Consider the following 17,075-nt stretch of genomic DNA (forward strand, 5'->3'; position numbering starts at 1 on the left):
ATGAGTTTCTCTGCTGTAAAGTTAAGCTGACACAAGCACAACACCAACATTGAGTTTACAAGTTTAAAGGCTGCTTTGATGAATGCAAATAAAGATCATTTGTCATAAAACACCAATTTTTATTGAAAATATTAAGTACACAGCTGTAAAACCAGGTCTTGATGTGATAATGAAAAATATCGTTCATAAAACCCCTGATACTTTAAATGCCTCATTTTCGCACATTGCTTGTCCTTGAACGCATCATTTGGTCTGCGGTCCCTTTAAATAGGAAGCCCCGCCCCCTCCACTGAGCCGCGTCATCACAAACCAAAAACAAACATGGCGCCGCGCTGTGCCTGTGCGGCTGTGTGCGCAGGGTTAGGCCTCATTTGTGGGCTGTTTCTGTTCTTCCGGTGCCCTGGTGGGGCTGGAACGGGGGCCGCGGTGTGTCTGAGCGCCGTGGCCGGCCTGGTGCCGCTGTGGCTGCGGCGGAGGGACGGTGGGACGGAGCGGAGGGTGTGTGTGCTGGTGCTGGGGGACATCGGCCGCAGTCCTCGGATGCAGTATCACGCTTTATCACTCAGCAAACACGGATATGAAGTAACTTTTGTTGGATTTGTAGGTGAGATGTCATCATTTTACATTCAAACAAAGGTCCGACAGAGGCAGCGGTTTTATCTGAGCCCGTGAAATGAAGGGAAGTACGAGGAGGAGGAAAAGGAGAGGCAGGTTTATTTCTGTAGCACATTCCATGTACAAGACACTTCCAAGTGCTTTACTTAAAACAGGAAAAGTATTACAGCAGAAGCAATACAAAGTGTAGGCAAGAGAGAAACAAACAAAACAAAATTAGGTAAAGAGACAAAACAGATAAAAACTTAAAGCTTAAAAGAATAAAACTGTTCAAATGCAGCTGAGAACAGGAGGGTCTGTGAGCTGGACTTAAATAAACTGAGGGTTTCAGATGGTCTGAGGTTTTCTGGAGTTTGTTCCACACATGAGGAACATAGAAGCTGAACACAGCTTCTGCAGGTCTGGATCTGACCCTGGAGCTGACAGCAGACCGGATCCAGATGACCTGAGGAGTCTGGGGGGTTCATAGTGGGTCAGGAGGTCACTGATGGATTTTGGTCCTGAACCAATCAGAGCTTTACAGACCTGCAAAGGATCAGACCAGTGAAGTTCTGAAGAGTCGTTACTGTGAATAAATCCTATGGAAAGACGATGAGAACATTTCAGAAAGTAAAGTGAACAAACTCTGAACTGTCAGACTCAGACTGTTCAGTCAGTTGATCAGGATCAAAACAAGTTATTATTCATTTATTTGTCTCAAACTTTGAAGTAAAAAAGAAAAAAACTAGAAAAGCACTCAGAGAGCACAGACCTCCGCCAAGGCAGGTCTGCCCCCCCCATCACCACCAAAATTTAATCATTTCTTCCTTGTGCCAGTATCAACATTCCCTGAAAATTTCATGAAAATCCGTCCTGAACTTTTCAAGTTATCTTGAACACAAACAAACAAAAACATAACCTCCTTGGTGGAGGTAAAAATAAAATGAAGAAGTCAGTTACATATGCACCCATCAATGCTCATTAATCACAGAAAAAAGTAATGAAATACAATACATTTTACAATTTAACATAAGTGTACATATGAATTAACTCATAAACACAGTTTGAGAAGGGACAGACTTATCTAGTCCTGCCCTTTCCTTACTTTCAGTGTCAGATCCATAATCAAATATATTTCCTTCATCAGTTATCTGTCACATTAAATTAGAGAACAAAGGATAACTAGTCAGAGCACCTTTATACTGGTTGTATCACCACTGCGCAACAATTCTGCCAGAAATAAACATAAACAAATAGAGACTGAACTATACAGGGTGTAATATGTAAGACCCAAACTACATATAAACCCATCAACAGTATCTCCCATTACACACACCAAAATATGAAAGGAATAAAAAGGAGATAAAAGTACATGAATGTTTAGGATGTAGTAAAATATGATGGAACGATAATTATTCGTATCACAGTATAATTTTATTTGTTGTGATACTTATGATTAAAGGTATATGTTTTAAGTTTCGGTTTTATGGTTTATTTATTATTATTAATTATCCATCTCGTTTGTCATTTACATGTTGGTGAATATGAACTCAGATTGATCCACTTTTCTTTAGTTGATAAAATGAACTACACCAAGCATGACACCACAAAATTATAGACATGTCTTTTACATTATTTTCATCTCAGTATGTGGTTTTTTTTTATTTCACAACTAAAAATAGTCATTTTTATTCAGCATTAGCTCAGGACCAAAAAACTGTGTTTTAAACTGTAAAGAAACAAGGATTTGACATGTACTATGGTAATTATCATCATCAGCCAATTAGATTTTTTTAAAATCATGATTACATTTTTTTTTCTTTGCCATGTAGCCCAGTCCTAATATGTGTCTCAAAAAATAAGATTTTCTAGCAAGTGTTTTCTGTTTAAGCTGAAAAAATAAATGTAGGATTTTAGTAATTTTATCATATATTCTGATTGTTTTTAAACTGATTATTTTATCCATCATACAGTTAGGAGAGTAAAAAGCTTAAGGCAGCTGATGATGCCTCATTTGCGCGTCGTAAAAACCCAGAATGATGGAAATATACTGACAGTGAACGCCTCATCATCTACAGATGTGAATGTTTCTCTTTTCAGACAGTAAACCTCATCCAGACGTGCTGAGAGAGGAGAAAATAAAGATTCTTCCTATTGCAGAAGTGAGAGGTGTCCGAGGTAAATATCTCTGAGTTCTAAAGTTGGATTTTTTTGTCAGATTATTCTGTTTTTCAATATGACCTATACCCTTAAAGTTTAATAAGAGATAAGATAAAATAAAATAAGAAAAGACTTTGTTGATCCCACCATGGGGAAATGTAACAGTTTACAGCAGCAATATGCAACACACCAGAGCAATTAAAAAAGGCAAAAGAAAAGGCAGAAAAGTCTAAAACATTTAAATATAAATTTTAAAGATGTTTACAACAACTTGAAACCTCCCTAAACTGTAACCTTTGAGTGCAGAGTTGGGGATTTTAACTAAATATTTTTCTACCATCGTCTGCGTTTTCTAGTCGGACCAAAAATCCTCACGTATGTGACGAAGGTGATGACTCAGTGTCTGCAGCTGCTGTTTGTGCTGCTGAGGATGGAGCTGCAGTCCTTTATTCTGATGCAGGTATGAGTTACATGACTGATTCAGGAGGAAATGTTTTATGTTTCAGTGTTTTTGGACAAACTAAATTCACATTTGTATATTTTTGTTCACAAATTCACACATCTGGATGAGGTTTTATTGGTAAAATATGCTTAAGTGTGAACTTTTTTCACCTGTGCCAAAAGAGTTTGTAAATACGATGAGCACAAGTCGTCAGTTAGTCTGAATTGTAAGCATAGTTGAACTCTTTTCTTTTTTCGCATATTTTTGGGGGTAGTGGTGGGTAGATTTATGTTTTACATCACAGAAACATGGAGCCAGTATGTTTGTCCAAGTGCTGCCTGAGTTAAACAAAGTCTGAGTGTTTGTTTAAAGAAATGAAATGGTAAACTATACATGTGGTTCACCCACTCCTTCACTGGCCTTCATTATTATTATTATTATTATTATTGTTGTTGTTGTTGTTGTTGTTGTTGTTTTTGTTGAGGTCACGTCTTAATGAAGACGACATAACAATAATTATAATCGTATCTGATTCTCACTGACGTCGCTCTGCAGCTTCAGACTGACATTAGTTCTTATTTCCCAGAATCCTCCTGGCTTACCGGGCATCGCTGTGGCGTGGTTCGTGTGCGTCCTCCGTGGCAGCAGATTTATCATCGACTGGCACAACTACGGCTACACCATCATGTCCCTGAGCCTCGGCCTCAAACACCCTGTGGTCCGACTGGCGAAGTGGTCAGTGATGAGGCGTTCAATGACACAAAAATACACAACTTGTTTTTTACTCCTCAGCTTTGTATGTTTTATATGAGTGTGTTTTTTAGATGTTTCTCCTCCTGTCCTCTTCCTCAGGTACGAACACTTCTTTGGACCTCTGGCGACTCACAACCTGTGTGTTACCAACGCCATGAAGGACGACCTGCAGAAAAACTGGGGAATCAGGTGGGATCTGGTTTTATGTATCATGTCAAAGAACAAACTCCAGTGTTTGATTCCAGCTGTGACATGGACAAGGTTCCTTCCATTTGACTGGAATCATCTAGATTATAGAATCCAAAAAAAACTACTGAAATGATCGAATAATAACCCTGTGTAATGTGAATTATGTGCAATTAGTCGTGCAATAATCCTCTGTTCTTACAACAATGCAATATTTATTCAATATTTACTCAAACATAAATGCACCAGTTTCATAAGAACTTGAGTTCATAGATGTACATACTGTTAATATTGTGTCCACTCATATTTTATGTCTATTTTTTTATTTCTAGTTTCAGTTCTATTCTTATTTTACTTTTTGTAAAATTTTGTATTCTATTTAAAAAAAAAATCTTTTTAGCTTTTGTAATTTTGTATTCGCTCTATTCTTATTTTCTGACTTTTTTTTTGTTTTGTTTTGATTTTATTCATATTACTCTTAATTTCATCGACCACACAATGACAACAAAGTCTATTCTATTCTATTCTATTCTATTCTATTTCATGTGTTTACATACAAGCTTTCAATCAGAATAAAACTTTGTCAGAAATAACAGGAGACAAAGTGTTTGTTTCTAACTTTACTGATAAAATGCAGTTAATTCTATAGAATATTTATGGACCCACATCCTGTTCCTGCAGTTCTTTCTACTGAAGCTGGAATCTGTTGAGAAATCTGCTACAAATTGTTAAAATCTGGAATTGTATGTTTCTGACACTGACTGTTCCTTTTAGTTTGTAAATGTACCGTCTGTAAACAGAAATGATCTTTCCGTGTGGATGTGTCTTAGAGCTACAGGGTGAATGAAGATGTTCCATTGTGTTTGTCGTCTCCAGGGCGACGACTCTGTATGACCGACCGGCCTCCGTCTTCAGAGAGACGCCGCTGAAACAGCAGCACCAGCTGTTCAGGAGACTGGCCGACACTTATCCTCAGTTCCAACACACGGGGTCAGTGGAAACATGAGAGGAACTCACCTGAACCGGATCATCCCTGGGTTTGTGTGTCCTGTAGAAATGTTCAGAAGTGGAAACCCAAACCCTCAAACCTCCTGAACTGTCAGAAGCTGCACCTGTGATCCAGTTCTGACCTCGTACTGACGTCCACCCTGATAGAGCAGAACACAGTGGAGAAATGGGATGTATTTGAGTGACGTAAAAGTGAAATGAAACACGACGGTTCAGACTGAAGCCACATTTGAAGACGTCAGATTCACTTTTAAAACATCAGATATGGGTCACATATGGGCAAAAAGTCAGATTTTAGCGACTTTTCCCTGCATAGTGAACATAGTTTTTGTGTTTTCTTCTACTTCACAGCCTGAGGTTTAACTGCAGTCTGTCTGTGTTTTCAGGGCTGATGTGAAGGACGTTGAACAGACCGCCTTCTCAGTTCGACATGTCGATGATGACTCGGTGACTTTGAGGACGGATCGACCGGCTCTGCTGATCAGCAGCACCAGCTGGACAGGTGAGAGGAAGCACTGGTCATGTGACACACACAGTAGAAGGAGATGAGTGTTCTGTGGTTGGGTTCCATCTAAAAGGACAAAATAATGTACAGATTTATTTGGATATTTCAGTCATGTTTTATTAAGGTTTTTTTCATGTGTGTATGTTTTTTTTGTTTGTATTTATGTGCATGCAAGATTTGCAGCAAGAGAAAAAAAAACATTCAAACAAGTAACATCATTGTGCAGGAGAGGATTGAAGCCACAAAAGACTTATGTGAATACTGCCCTGGAAATAAACAATACACAGGAAGAAAAAAAAAATTAAAAATACAATGTAACTGAAATAATAATTTAAAGTAAAAACAATGGAAATACAAATCAAATTACAAATCATCAGATGATATACAGCCTGACATTTTTTCATAAATTCCAGTCCTTTTCAGATGCTTTTTAAATGATGATAAAGATGTTGTTTGAAGTTCAGGTCGTAGATTATTCCACAGATTTGGTCCACCATATTTTAAAGAATACTGACAGAAGTTCAGCAGAAAGGAAGATTGAGTATCGTGTAGGATAATTGTGAATAACAGAAGACAACATAAAGAAGTTCTGGAAAACTCTGGGAAGGACGTGAGTTAAGTGACCATATTTGGACATGAAGACACACTTATTCACATCAAAAACTGACAGAAGTTTGATAGAAGTTGTATTTCTATGATTGAAAATGTGTTCATTCAAACATAATGTGGTAAAATTGTACTTATGTTTTTATTTGTATTAAAGAATTCTTAGTTAATGGGGGATAAATAACAACAGAATATAGAAACAGTAAGCAACATCTGCATCAGCAACTGGCCAAAATGTTATTTCAACTATGAATATCAGCAAAGAATTGTACAGTTGGTGCCTCCCTGACTTTAATTCTGCGTTGTAAAGTGAAATTATAAAGTGTTTTATGTCAACATGAATGGAAAGTACACGACCATGTGTTTTTACTCTCGATTTTCATGTGATATTTTCAGATTTTTATATAATCAAACTTCTGTTTCTCCTCAGAGGATGAAGATTTCTCCATCCTCCTGAAGGCTCTTAAAGGTGAGACTCTGATCTGAAACTGAACCCAAAAACATCCCATCTGTGTCACAGCTTCTCATGTTGAATGTGTTTGTGTTTTTATTACAGAATATGAAGCTGTGGTCAAAGGAGGAGCTCCGTTACCGTCTTTAGTCTGCGTCATCACAGGTCAGATCCTCACTGACCGACAGTGCCTTTAATATTTAATGAATTACTTAAATATTTTTCACTCTATTTAACAGAGTTTTAGAGGCAACAGACACTATTGGGTGGAGCTGAGACCAGAAAATATTAGTTTAATTTGAAATTATGAGTTGGAGTCGTCTATGATCTGAAAAGGAGCTAAAAATGTCAATTAGTCTCTGAGATGTAATAGATTAGATTAGATTAGATTAGATTAGATTAGATTAGAGGTGAAACTGATTAATCGACTCAAAGTGATCCAAAAAAATCATTCAACCACAGTTCTCCTGAATCTTCAGCTTTGTTTCCTTCATTTCTCTGCTGTTAAACATTGGTTCCACTGTTGTGTTTCACACGGACGCTTATTGTGACGCACAAAGAAGCTTCAATTCAGGAAAACTGACACAGAATATTTCCCTTCAATTAATTCGAGTCGATTAATGGAATCAGGAATGTTTGCATTCACTTCAAATTCCTAATTGATTAATTGGTTGCAGCTCTAGATTAGACTAGATTACATTAGATTACTTTACATTACATTCGATTCGATTACATTACATTACATTAGATTGCATTACATTACATTAGAATAGATTAGATTAGAGTAGATTAGATTACATTAGATTAGATTACATTAGATTAGATAGAGCTTTACTGGTGCCTTGGGCAGAACCCTCACAGAAATGAAGGTTCCAGTAGCAGCACAACACCAAATATACAGATGTAAGAAATATTACAAGACAAAAAGGAAAGAAAATAATAGAAGTTTAAGTAATGATGTTTATCTTTCAACATACGCTCCGTTTAGGTTACTACACTTCTGTAAGCGCTGATGCCACCCTTTAAGTCCATCTGTGTCAAACTGAGGACCATGTGATTTAAACCACGTCAAAGCTAGCTTCTGTTTCCATGAACTTTTTGAAGCCCCCTCACAGTCCAGTTCTAACGTCATGTGCGTGGATCAGGCCTCTGTAAAGAAACCTTACAGTTTTTACCTTCAGATGTAGATTCTTCACCGCCTGTTTGTTTGTGTGTTTGTTTGTTTGCATCCATGTGTAAATGAAGGTGTTTTCAAAGGCCTTCCTCTCTTGTCTGAGCAGGTAAAGGTCCTCAGAAGGAACACTACAGGAAACTGATCGACTCTCTGCGTTTCCAACACGTACAGATCTGTACTCCGTGGCTGGAGGCCCAGGACTATCCCGTCTTATTGGGTAAAAGTCAAACGACGTCACCGCTTCCACTGCACACGTGTCCCTAAAGTCTGGACACTAAGGAGAAGTAACATTTTCAGGAGAAGATGAACTCGATGGCAATCACAGATAGAATACACGTGACTGAACGCATAAACAGTGAACGCACTAAAATCAACAGTAATATCAATTTCATGTGAATCTTGCAAAGTGCATCAACCTTTGCATCACAAGTGATAGAAATCATACTGGAGATGAAAAAATCAATAAAAATAATCAGGAAAATAAACAAAACATCAAGAAAGTGGACAGAAAATTAACAAAATAATTAATAAAATCTACAAATTAACAAAAAAAAGTCAAGGAAATAGACACAAATGAACAACTTGAATAAAATCATCAGGAAATGAACATAAAATAAACAAAGTGGACAGAAATCTACAAAATAATGAATAAAAAGTCAAGGAAATGGACACATGAATGCACAGATTATTTCTCTGATGTGCTGTTTTAGTTCTGGTCTGTTTTTATTGTAGTTTTGTTTCATTTTTGTTCAGATTTTTCAGACCAGACCTGAACCTGTTGTTTCTTTTGGACATAGTCAAACCTGTCTTCAGTGTGTGCGTCTGTGTTTGTCCTTCAGGTTCGTCAGACCTCCGGCGTTTGTCTCCACATGTCGTCCAGTGGGTTGGATTTACCCATGAAGGTGGTCGACATGTTCGGCTGCTGTTTACCCGTCTGTGCCATCAACTTCAACTGGTGAGCACTGGATATGGATTTATTTATTTATTTACTTTACTTAGTTATTTATCTATTAACTTTATTTGACCAGGAAAAAATCCCATTGAGATTAAGAAGCTCTTTTACAAGGGAGCCTTGGCCACAAATACAAAACACAGTCATAAGATCACACTGTTAAACACAAATAACACACACATTTTAACAATAAATAGTGAGAAAAAAATTATATTTACGAGCAGATTACGAAAAGCAAGTGCCTCAAACGACTCTCAGTTTGAGTCTGTTATATTTAAACATGAGAACGTATCATGATCTGATCTGATCCAGGGGTGTCTACATACGGTCCGTGGGCCAAAACTGAACCCTGGTCTAATCTGACTCTTCTGTTTTCTTCAGTTTACATGAGCTGGTGCAAACACGAGGAGAACGGTCGGTCTTCAGAGACTGGCAGCAGCTGGTGGATCAGCTCCAGGTCAGAGTTTAGCCCTTTCTGTCCTGTTTCTGTCCTGTTTCTGTCCTGTTTCTGTCAGCTGTTTTCTGAATCTGCGGTTTGACCTCCGTCTGTCACCGTCTCCAGTCTCTTCTGTCAGATTTCCCCAGTTCAGACGGCAGACTGGGCTCGTTCAGGAGGAACCTCCGAGCCAGCAGGGGGCAGCGCTGGGACGACAACTGGGACCAGAACGTCCTGCCTCTGATCCGCAGTCAGTGAAATGAAGAGGGAAGGCTGGGTCTGATGTAGGTACAGTTTTATTATAGACAGAGACAGAAATGATAGGGAAGTTACTGAAGAAGAAAGTATGGAGAGTGGAGGGTTTCCACAGAACAGACAGGATGTGACAGACTGTAAAAGCCCAGAACTCACCGAATGTACCTGCACACACATCATATTTTAATATTAACCCTAAAGACCCACAACTATTATGTGACAACTTCCAAATGAATTTTATCCCCATTTATTACAATATTATCCTCTTCATTTTGCATTTTTCAGTGACAGTCGAGTATTTTCCAATATTAAATTCACTGATTGCGTTGATGTTCATTATAACTCAGAGTAAATTCAGTGGTTTTTATATCAAAACAGAGAAAACTGAGGAAAAAGCGACTTAATCAGCAACTTCAACCCAGTGTGTCCATCCACTGTTATCGATCCAACTCCATGGGTTTTACTAATAAATCAGTGTTGTAGAAGATGACGGTGTTTCCATGGTAACTATAGAAACTCTGAATGTCCAACACTGGAAAAATCCAAATCTTACCAAATGTATTTTTCTCATTTCTAGTCAAAATATGTCATCACACTTAAAATAAGACAGAATCATCTAAAGAGTAACTTTTCAGTGAGATATAAGAACTGATTTTTAGACAATTGATCTTGAAAAGTTCCATTGGCAGATTTTTTGCTTGAATTAAGCAAAAAAAAATCTTGAATTAAGCAAAAAAATCTGCCAGGGAACAAGTGAAAATTATCTTGGTAAGATTTCTTTGAAATAAGATTTTCCAGATCTATTGTCTAAAAATAATTCTACATCTCACTGAAAAGTTGCTCTTTAGGCGATTATGTCTTATTTTAAGTGAGATATTCTTGACTAGAAATGAGGAAAAACAACTTGGTAAGATTGGATATTTCTCCAGTGAAATGGATCATATCTGATGACATGAAAAGATGATAAACTGGATTCTACAGCAATTATTGACATGTATTGATAAGATTAGTGGATCAACAGGTATTAAAACATTTATATCAGTAGTGGTTTTGGTCGCCAGGGATGTTTTTAGGTCTTTATGGGTTAAAATTAATCATGGTTCAAAATGGTTAAAGAAATGAGTGAGCTTATGTGAAGAATTGACAAAGATCGGTTGTCTTAGTAACTGAAAAGGAAAACTTGACAGTATGTGGTGGGATTAATAAACATTAATGTTACTGATATTCCGAGCCTGTTTAAGGAAAGAAATGTCATTTAAAGATGAAGTTTATTTTTCTATCTGGGGAGAATTTCATGTCCAAACTTTCATTTTTTAGTTTCTGACTCTTTAAAACAGGTTTGTACTGCAGTGAATTCTGGGTAAATTAAAGTCTTAACAATGTCTGCTGACTGCTACGGCTAAAATTAAAGGCTTAGGTTGAGGTTAAGGTGGTCAAATGTACAAAACTCTTCATTCCAGATGTTTTTCCTCCATCAGAGCACTTGAATGTATAAAAAACTATGTGATACTGATGTACATTTGTAAATAAATCTTTATTGTTCTACAGTTTAGTCATTTTATGTACAGTTTGATCATTTCTATAACGGAGACTCGGTTGTAAGGAAACACATGTCGGACTGGATCTGTGATCACATGATGGCTGATTCCTGCGTTTTCTGTTAAAAAACAAGAAACAAGAGAAGTCAGATAAGATTAGACAGACAGTAAAGAGCATCTCAGTATTCAACAGACAGATTAACAGCATCTTACTGAAACATTAAAGAGTCCATATGAGGTATTTTTACTTTGAAATATTAAAAAAATACCTAAAATTATCATTACGGTGTTTAGAATGAAGCGCTGTGAAGTTCTGCCAAAGATGCCAATTCATTGGATTATAGAGATATGAAGTGAGTTTATTTCCAGTGAAAACCATGGAAAATGGGTAAATATCAGCTTTGAGATTAAACTATTATGAGCTATTTTTGTTGGTATCATTATACTTGTCCAAACAAATGGACCTTTAGTTTTACCAGGCATTAAAATGAACAAGAAATGGGAGAAAACAAGGGCTGGTCTAAGAATTTTTTTCCGTGACTGTATTTGTTGTGCTTAAAATACTTTGTTTTTTGGGGGATTTTTTTTTTACAAATTTTTGTTTTCATCTTGAGTTCCGTTTTATTTGCGTGTCTAAAATGAGTTCTAGTTGTGACAGATGTGGCTCAGACCCTTCCTCACCCAGCTGCTGTTTGAAGCTGCTGTAGGTGTCTGGGTTTCTAACAGTGGAGCAGATCAGGACGTCAGGAGACGAACCCTTCAGGACCCTGGACAGCAGCTCCACCAGACTGACCACGATGTCCGGGTCATAGACGACATCTGCCAAAAGACGGAGAAAACCCAACGAGGTGAGAAGACGACAGACAAAGAGGGTTAGTCTACGTCCAAAAGAAGTGAAAAGGGATCGACTCTGACCTGCAGCGATGACCGTATCTGCTCCGAACGCCCTCAGCTGCTCGTCCGTCACCGTAGACCAGTCCAGTTCCTCCACTCGGACCGTCTGCTCGTCCAGTCCGTTCAGATCCACGTTGTCTCTGAGCTTCTGCAGGACGGTGGGGTGACAGTCACTGAACACGTACGTGGACGGTTGACAGGATCGACAGATGGCGATGCCGGTCAAACCCACACCGCTGCCCAGCTCCAGAACAGTCCTGAAAGACGACGGAGCAGGAGATGAGACACTGAGTTCAGGACGAACATGGAAAACAACTGTCCTCATTACAGCGATACGGCAGATATTTCAACTTTACTGAGGAATAATAAACTGGTACTCTGATATTCTATGGTTTATAGAACATAATAATAATGACTTTTAGAGCTGAAACGATTAATTGATTAGGTGTTTGAAGCGAATGCAAAAATTCATGATTCGATTAATTGACTCAGCTTGATTGAAGGGAAATATTCTATGTCAGTTTTCCTGAATTGAAGCTTCTTTGTGCGTCACAATAAGCATCCGTGTGAAACACAACAGTGGAACCAATGTTTAACAGCAGAGAAATGAAGGAAACAAAGCTGAAGATTCAGGAGAACTGAGGTTGAATGATTTTTTTTTTTTTTTAATCACTTTGAGTCGATTAATGGTTTCAGCTCTAATGACTTTGCAGATATTTCATTCATTTTATGGGTATTTTAATGAACAGTGAACAAATGGAACCTCTTAAATATGCAAAGAGTTTTAATCATTTTGGCCGCCTTTGTGCATAAAACAGTGTGTGCGCTGTGTGAGGTTCTGGTTCTGGTTTTGCTGATACCGGCCCCTGAAGGTCTGCTGGTGGTCCAGAGCCCACTCTGTCAGGTGGAGGGCGGCCTCCCATGTGACCAGACCGGTGGTTCCCCCTGAGATCAGAGCCACGCTCTCCGACAGGCTGACAGCTGCACCACACGGCTGAGGAACAAAGATACAATCAGTTAAAGTCAGAGAAGAAAAGAGAACAGAACAGAATATGCTCATTCCCCAAATGTGGGAATCTCGACTGCATATCTGGTAGTGGAGGACTGTGTTCAAGCTCTCCTTAGAAAAAAGAAAAGGAAAGAAAAAAATAGAATAGAACCGACATTATATTTGACTGAATCCAAAAGTTTATTTACATTAAGGAGGAAAATTTTAGACTGAATCCACACAAATAGTCATGAAAGTATTTGGGTATACTGTCATTAATTCTTATCACACTGGATGAAGTGACTTTCAACAAAGTAGAATAGCCTTGTTCCTGGAAAATAATATTTTTGCCTAAAAAGGCAAATTTACTTTACAATAAGTATGTAATTTATGGAATTAGTTGGATACAATAATATATAACTTTTTTGATAAGGTATCCCAGCCAACATTGAGCTACATTTACCCTTAAACAGACAGACAAGAAAGGAAACGGTGCCGTTCATCATAACTTAAACTTTTAGCTTTTCTCTCATGTATCTGCAAAAAAATATCCATAAATTTCAATAAACAGACTAGAATCATATATCTATATAATGTTTGACAGTTACAAGAAGCTCCTTTTGTTGTCGTTCTAAGTAGAAGGTTCTGACATAACTCACCTACTTCCAAATGCACGGAGAAAGAAAGAAAACTCACCACAGGTCAAAAACTTCAGGAACAGCATTCATTTATGATTTATGAATAGAATAGAATAGAATAGAATAGAATAGAATAGAATAGAATAGAATAGAATAGAATAGAAAGGATCTTTTCTGTCACTGGAACAATGAAAATCTATTTACCAGCAAAAACACTTGCAAAAAAAAGACTGTACAAAACTATCACAAAATACTGAAAAAAATGTTTTATAATGCTACTACTAATAGTAGTAGTAATAGTAGTAGTATTTGTAGCAGACAGGTTTGTACCAGTAAGTAGGTTTTGTAACACTCTGTGTCCTCCTCAGCTCCTAAAACCTCAGCCAGAGCATCGTACAGCTCATCCAGAGGATCACAGTCTGCCGCCTCCAGCTGTGAAGAAACACAACAAACTGAAGACTGATTTTACACAGGATATGAAACTCTAAAATATTATGTTATTAATATTGTTAATATGAATATCCGACCCGTCTGATGAGCTCTGAGATGAACAACCTCCTGTATTTAACCGACGGAGGAAACTTCCTGCACAGAGGATGAAAACACGTCTGAAAACAGCCAAAAAACCACACATTAGTCTTTATTAGGACTTAGAGCTGTTTCTATGACTAACTGGAACCAGAACTTACCTGTTTCAATATTTCTGAAATTACTTCTGAGGATTTGTTGCATTCAAGGTCTTTTTCAACAAACTGTAAAAGAAGGAAATGGTTAGATTCAAGTGTCTACGTCCATTCTGCTGTGTTTCAGTTTTGAAATGTGTGTCAGTTTATATGTGAATGGCTTCAAATGGAATAAAAAGGATCGAAACCCATTAGACCAGATCCAGATCTAAACCCATTAGACCAGATCCAGATCTAAACCCATTAGACCAGATCCAGATCTAAACCCATTAGTCCAGATCTAAACCCATTAGACCAGATCCAGATCTAAACCCATGAGACCAGATCCAGATCTAAACCCATTAGACCAGATCCAGATCTAAACCCATTAGACCAGATCCAGATCTAAACCCATTAGACCAGATCCAGATCTAAACCCATGAGACCAGATCCAGATCTAAACCCATTAGACCAGATCCAGATCTAAACCCATTAGACCAGATCCAGATCTAAACCCATTAGTCCAGATCTAAACCCATTAGACCAGATCCAGATCTAAACCCATGAGACCAGATCCAGATCTAAACCCATTAGACCAGATCCAGATCTAAACCCATTAGACCAGATCCAGATCTAAACCCATTAGACCAGATCCAGATCTAAACCCATGAGACCAGATCCAGATCTAAACCCATTAGACCAGATCCAGATCTAAACCCATTAGACCAGATCCAGATCTAAACCCATTAGACCAGATCCAGATCTAAACCCATGAGACCAGATCCAGATCTAAACCCATTAGACCAGATCCAGATCTAAACCCATTAGACCAGATCCAGATCTAAACCCATTAGTCCAGATCTAAACCCATTAGACCAGATCCAGATCTAAACCCATGAGACCAGATCCAGATCTAAACCCATTAGACCAGATCCAGATCTAAACCCATTAGACCAGATCCAGATCTAAACCCATTAGACCAGATCCAGATCTAAACCCATTAGACTATAGATACACTGGACCAGGTCTAATTCTGTCTATTAAACTATAACTTTAAAGAAAATGGACATTTCACTATTGTTTCACATCTAGACCACATCAGACCAGGTTCAGATCCAAAACCACTATAGACTGTTGGAATCTGGACTAGATGATCCCAGAGACACTGAAGATGTGACACATTTATTCTAATGAAAGAAAGACTTTCATCTGCCTGAGTGGGAGTCTTGGACTTAGGTTTGACTCATATTTTAATGGTTTGATTTTGAAAAAATATATATATAAAAAATACATGTACATATTTTTTCTCTACTTCCAGACCAAACCAGAACAGGTCCAGGTCCAGGTCCAGGTCCAGGTCCAGCAGAAAACTACACATTTCTCACAGTTCCTTCTTTCTTTTCAAATGTCTTAATAATCTTTTCTTTTTCTCACCGTCCAGGGAAAAGAGGCCAGACGACTCATAGCGAAGAAAGGCGTCTGAAAATCCCGTAAAATATCCGGGTTTTCTCCCCTGGTTCTGTCTGAGGTTCGGTTCTGCTGCTCGGTGCTCATCTTCAACATGTGTTTGTTTACTTCCGGTCTACCCAGAAGGCAGCGCGGTCGTATAACCTTCTGGGTAGTGTAGTTTTGTTTGTTATACGCTATCATTGTTAATTTCATGTAGTTTAATATAGAGCTGGAATAATCCGTTTTAATTAAATTAATCTACGGTTATTTTCATAAATTATGTTATTGTTTTTTTTTTAAGAAGACAAAGTCCATATTCCCTTATTCCATTTTTTGTGATAATTTTCTGGTTTAAACAGAATATATTTAAGTTATAACAAGACAAGACATATTTGGTTTTGGGAAACACTGAACAAAGTTTTCTGACATTTTATATTTTAAACAACAAATAATTGAATCAAGAAAACAACAGATTACTCAGCAATGAAAATAATCATCATTTGCAGACCTGCTTCCAAAAAATAAATATTTTGTGTTTCATGGATGATGACGTGTCTTGCTGATTTAATGCCACTCAATAAAATACACATAACAATAATCTATCTATATGTGTTCTTTAGGTGCTAACTGTAAATAGAAGTGGTGTTTGGTTGATGAAGTGTCTGATTAGCAGGATGTTTTTGTTCTTTTCGGTCTGTTGGAGTTTTGTCCCGCCCTTTTCTTGCTGTGTCACTGCAGAAGGAGATAAATCTGTTAACAGTTGGGACAACTCCTCACTCACCATCAACTGACTCATCACAGGTAAGTGGGCAGAACACATTTTTACTATTATTTTTTTACAGTTAATATGTGAAATAAAGATACTGTATAAATAAGTGTCCAGTAAATGTATCAATACATACAGTGAAATCATTTACAATTAAAAGGTTTTCAGGTATTATCAGGAAAATTCAGTAAAGTATGTGAAGTAAAATCTTACAAAGTGAGAGTAAAATCCTTGGCAGTGTTTTGTTTTTATATAATATACCTTTGGATCCATGTCACTGCTGAATTTAAGTGTATTTATGCTGTACTCATTTAGACTTTTTTCAGCTTGGTGATGATTTATTGACTTAAAAAAGGAAAGCTGACACTCAAGTCAATAAGGAAAGTCTTCTATCTTTCATTTTTTATCACAATCACATTTTGAGGTTTGATTTCACTGGATGAAAACATCAAGTACAGCTGCTTCCAATTACTTCTATACCTCAGTAAAACTTCTTACAACACACCACTAGTGTGAACATATAATCAAAGCTATAATATCCTGCACAAAAACAGCATTATAAAGTCATAAAAGGTGCATTATTACATATGATGTGAATGATTAATAATTGAATATATG

At 37.5% G+C, this 17,075-nt stretch overlaps 1 protein-coding gene, 1 long non-coding RNA gene and 1 pseudogene across 2 annotated transcripts; 2 read left to right on the forward strand and 1 right to left on the reverse strand.

Moving 5' to 3' along the window:
• Nucleotides 1-207: 207 nt before the first annotated feature.
• On the forward strand, nt 208-9,614 carry LOC115424972 (chitobiosyldiphosphodolichol beta-mannosyltransferase-like; annotated as a pseudogene).
• A 702-nt stretch (nt 9,615-10,316) lies between these two features.
• On the forward strand, nt 10,317-11,074 carry LOC115423381 (uncharacterized). The gene is made up of 2 exons (XR_003935960.1): nt 10,317-10,892; nt 10,940-11,074. It is a non-coding gene; the product is annotated as an uncharacterized LOC115423381 (long non-coding RNA).
• Nucleotides 11,038-15,827, reverse strand: LOC115423380 (protein-lysine N-methyltransferase EEF2KMT). Its single transcript, XM_030140143.1, has 8 exons — nt 15,677-15,827; nt 14,270-14,332; nt 14,108-14,188; nt 13,911-14,012; nt 12,815-12,948; nt 11,976-12,211; nt 11,742-11,879; nt 11,038-11,179 (listed from the first exon to the last, which is right to left on the reverse strand). Exons 1-8 carry the CDS (start codon nt 15,803-15,805, stop codon nt 11,076-11,078), a joined length of 987 nt encoding a protein of 328 aa, XP_029996003.1. The 5' UTR covers nt 15,806-15,827; the 3' UTR covers nt 11,038-11,075.
• Between the last annotated feature and the right edge of the window lie 1,248 nt (nt 15,828-17,075).

Source organism: Sphaeramia orbicularis, chromosome 8 (assembly GCF_902148855.1).
Source record: "Sphaeramia orbicularis chromosome 8, fSphaOr1.1, whole genome shotgun sequence".
In the NCBI taxonomy this organism is placed as follows: domain Eukaryota; kingdom Metazoa; phylum Chordata; class Actinopteri; order Kurtiformes; family Apogonidae; genus Sphaeramia; species Sphaeramia orbicularis.

Coding starts and splice junctions, on each gene's coding strand:
- LOC115423380 (XM_030140143.1), bottom strand. CDS start 15,805: ATGTTGAAGATGAGCACCGAGCAGCAGAACCGAACCTCAGACAGAACC. Junction 14,189..14,269: donor TTTCAGAAATATTGAAACAG/GTAAGTTCTGGT, acceptor GGCTGTTTTCAG/ACGTGTTTTCATCCTCTGTG. Junction 12,949..13,910: donor GTTACAAAACCTACTTACTG/GTACAAACCTGT, acceptor TTTGTTCCTCAG/CCGTGTGGTGCAGCTGTCAG.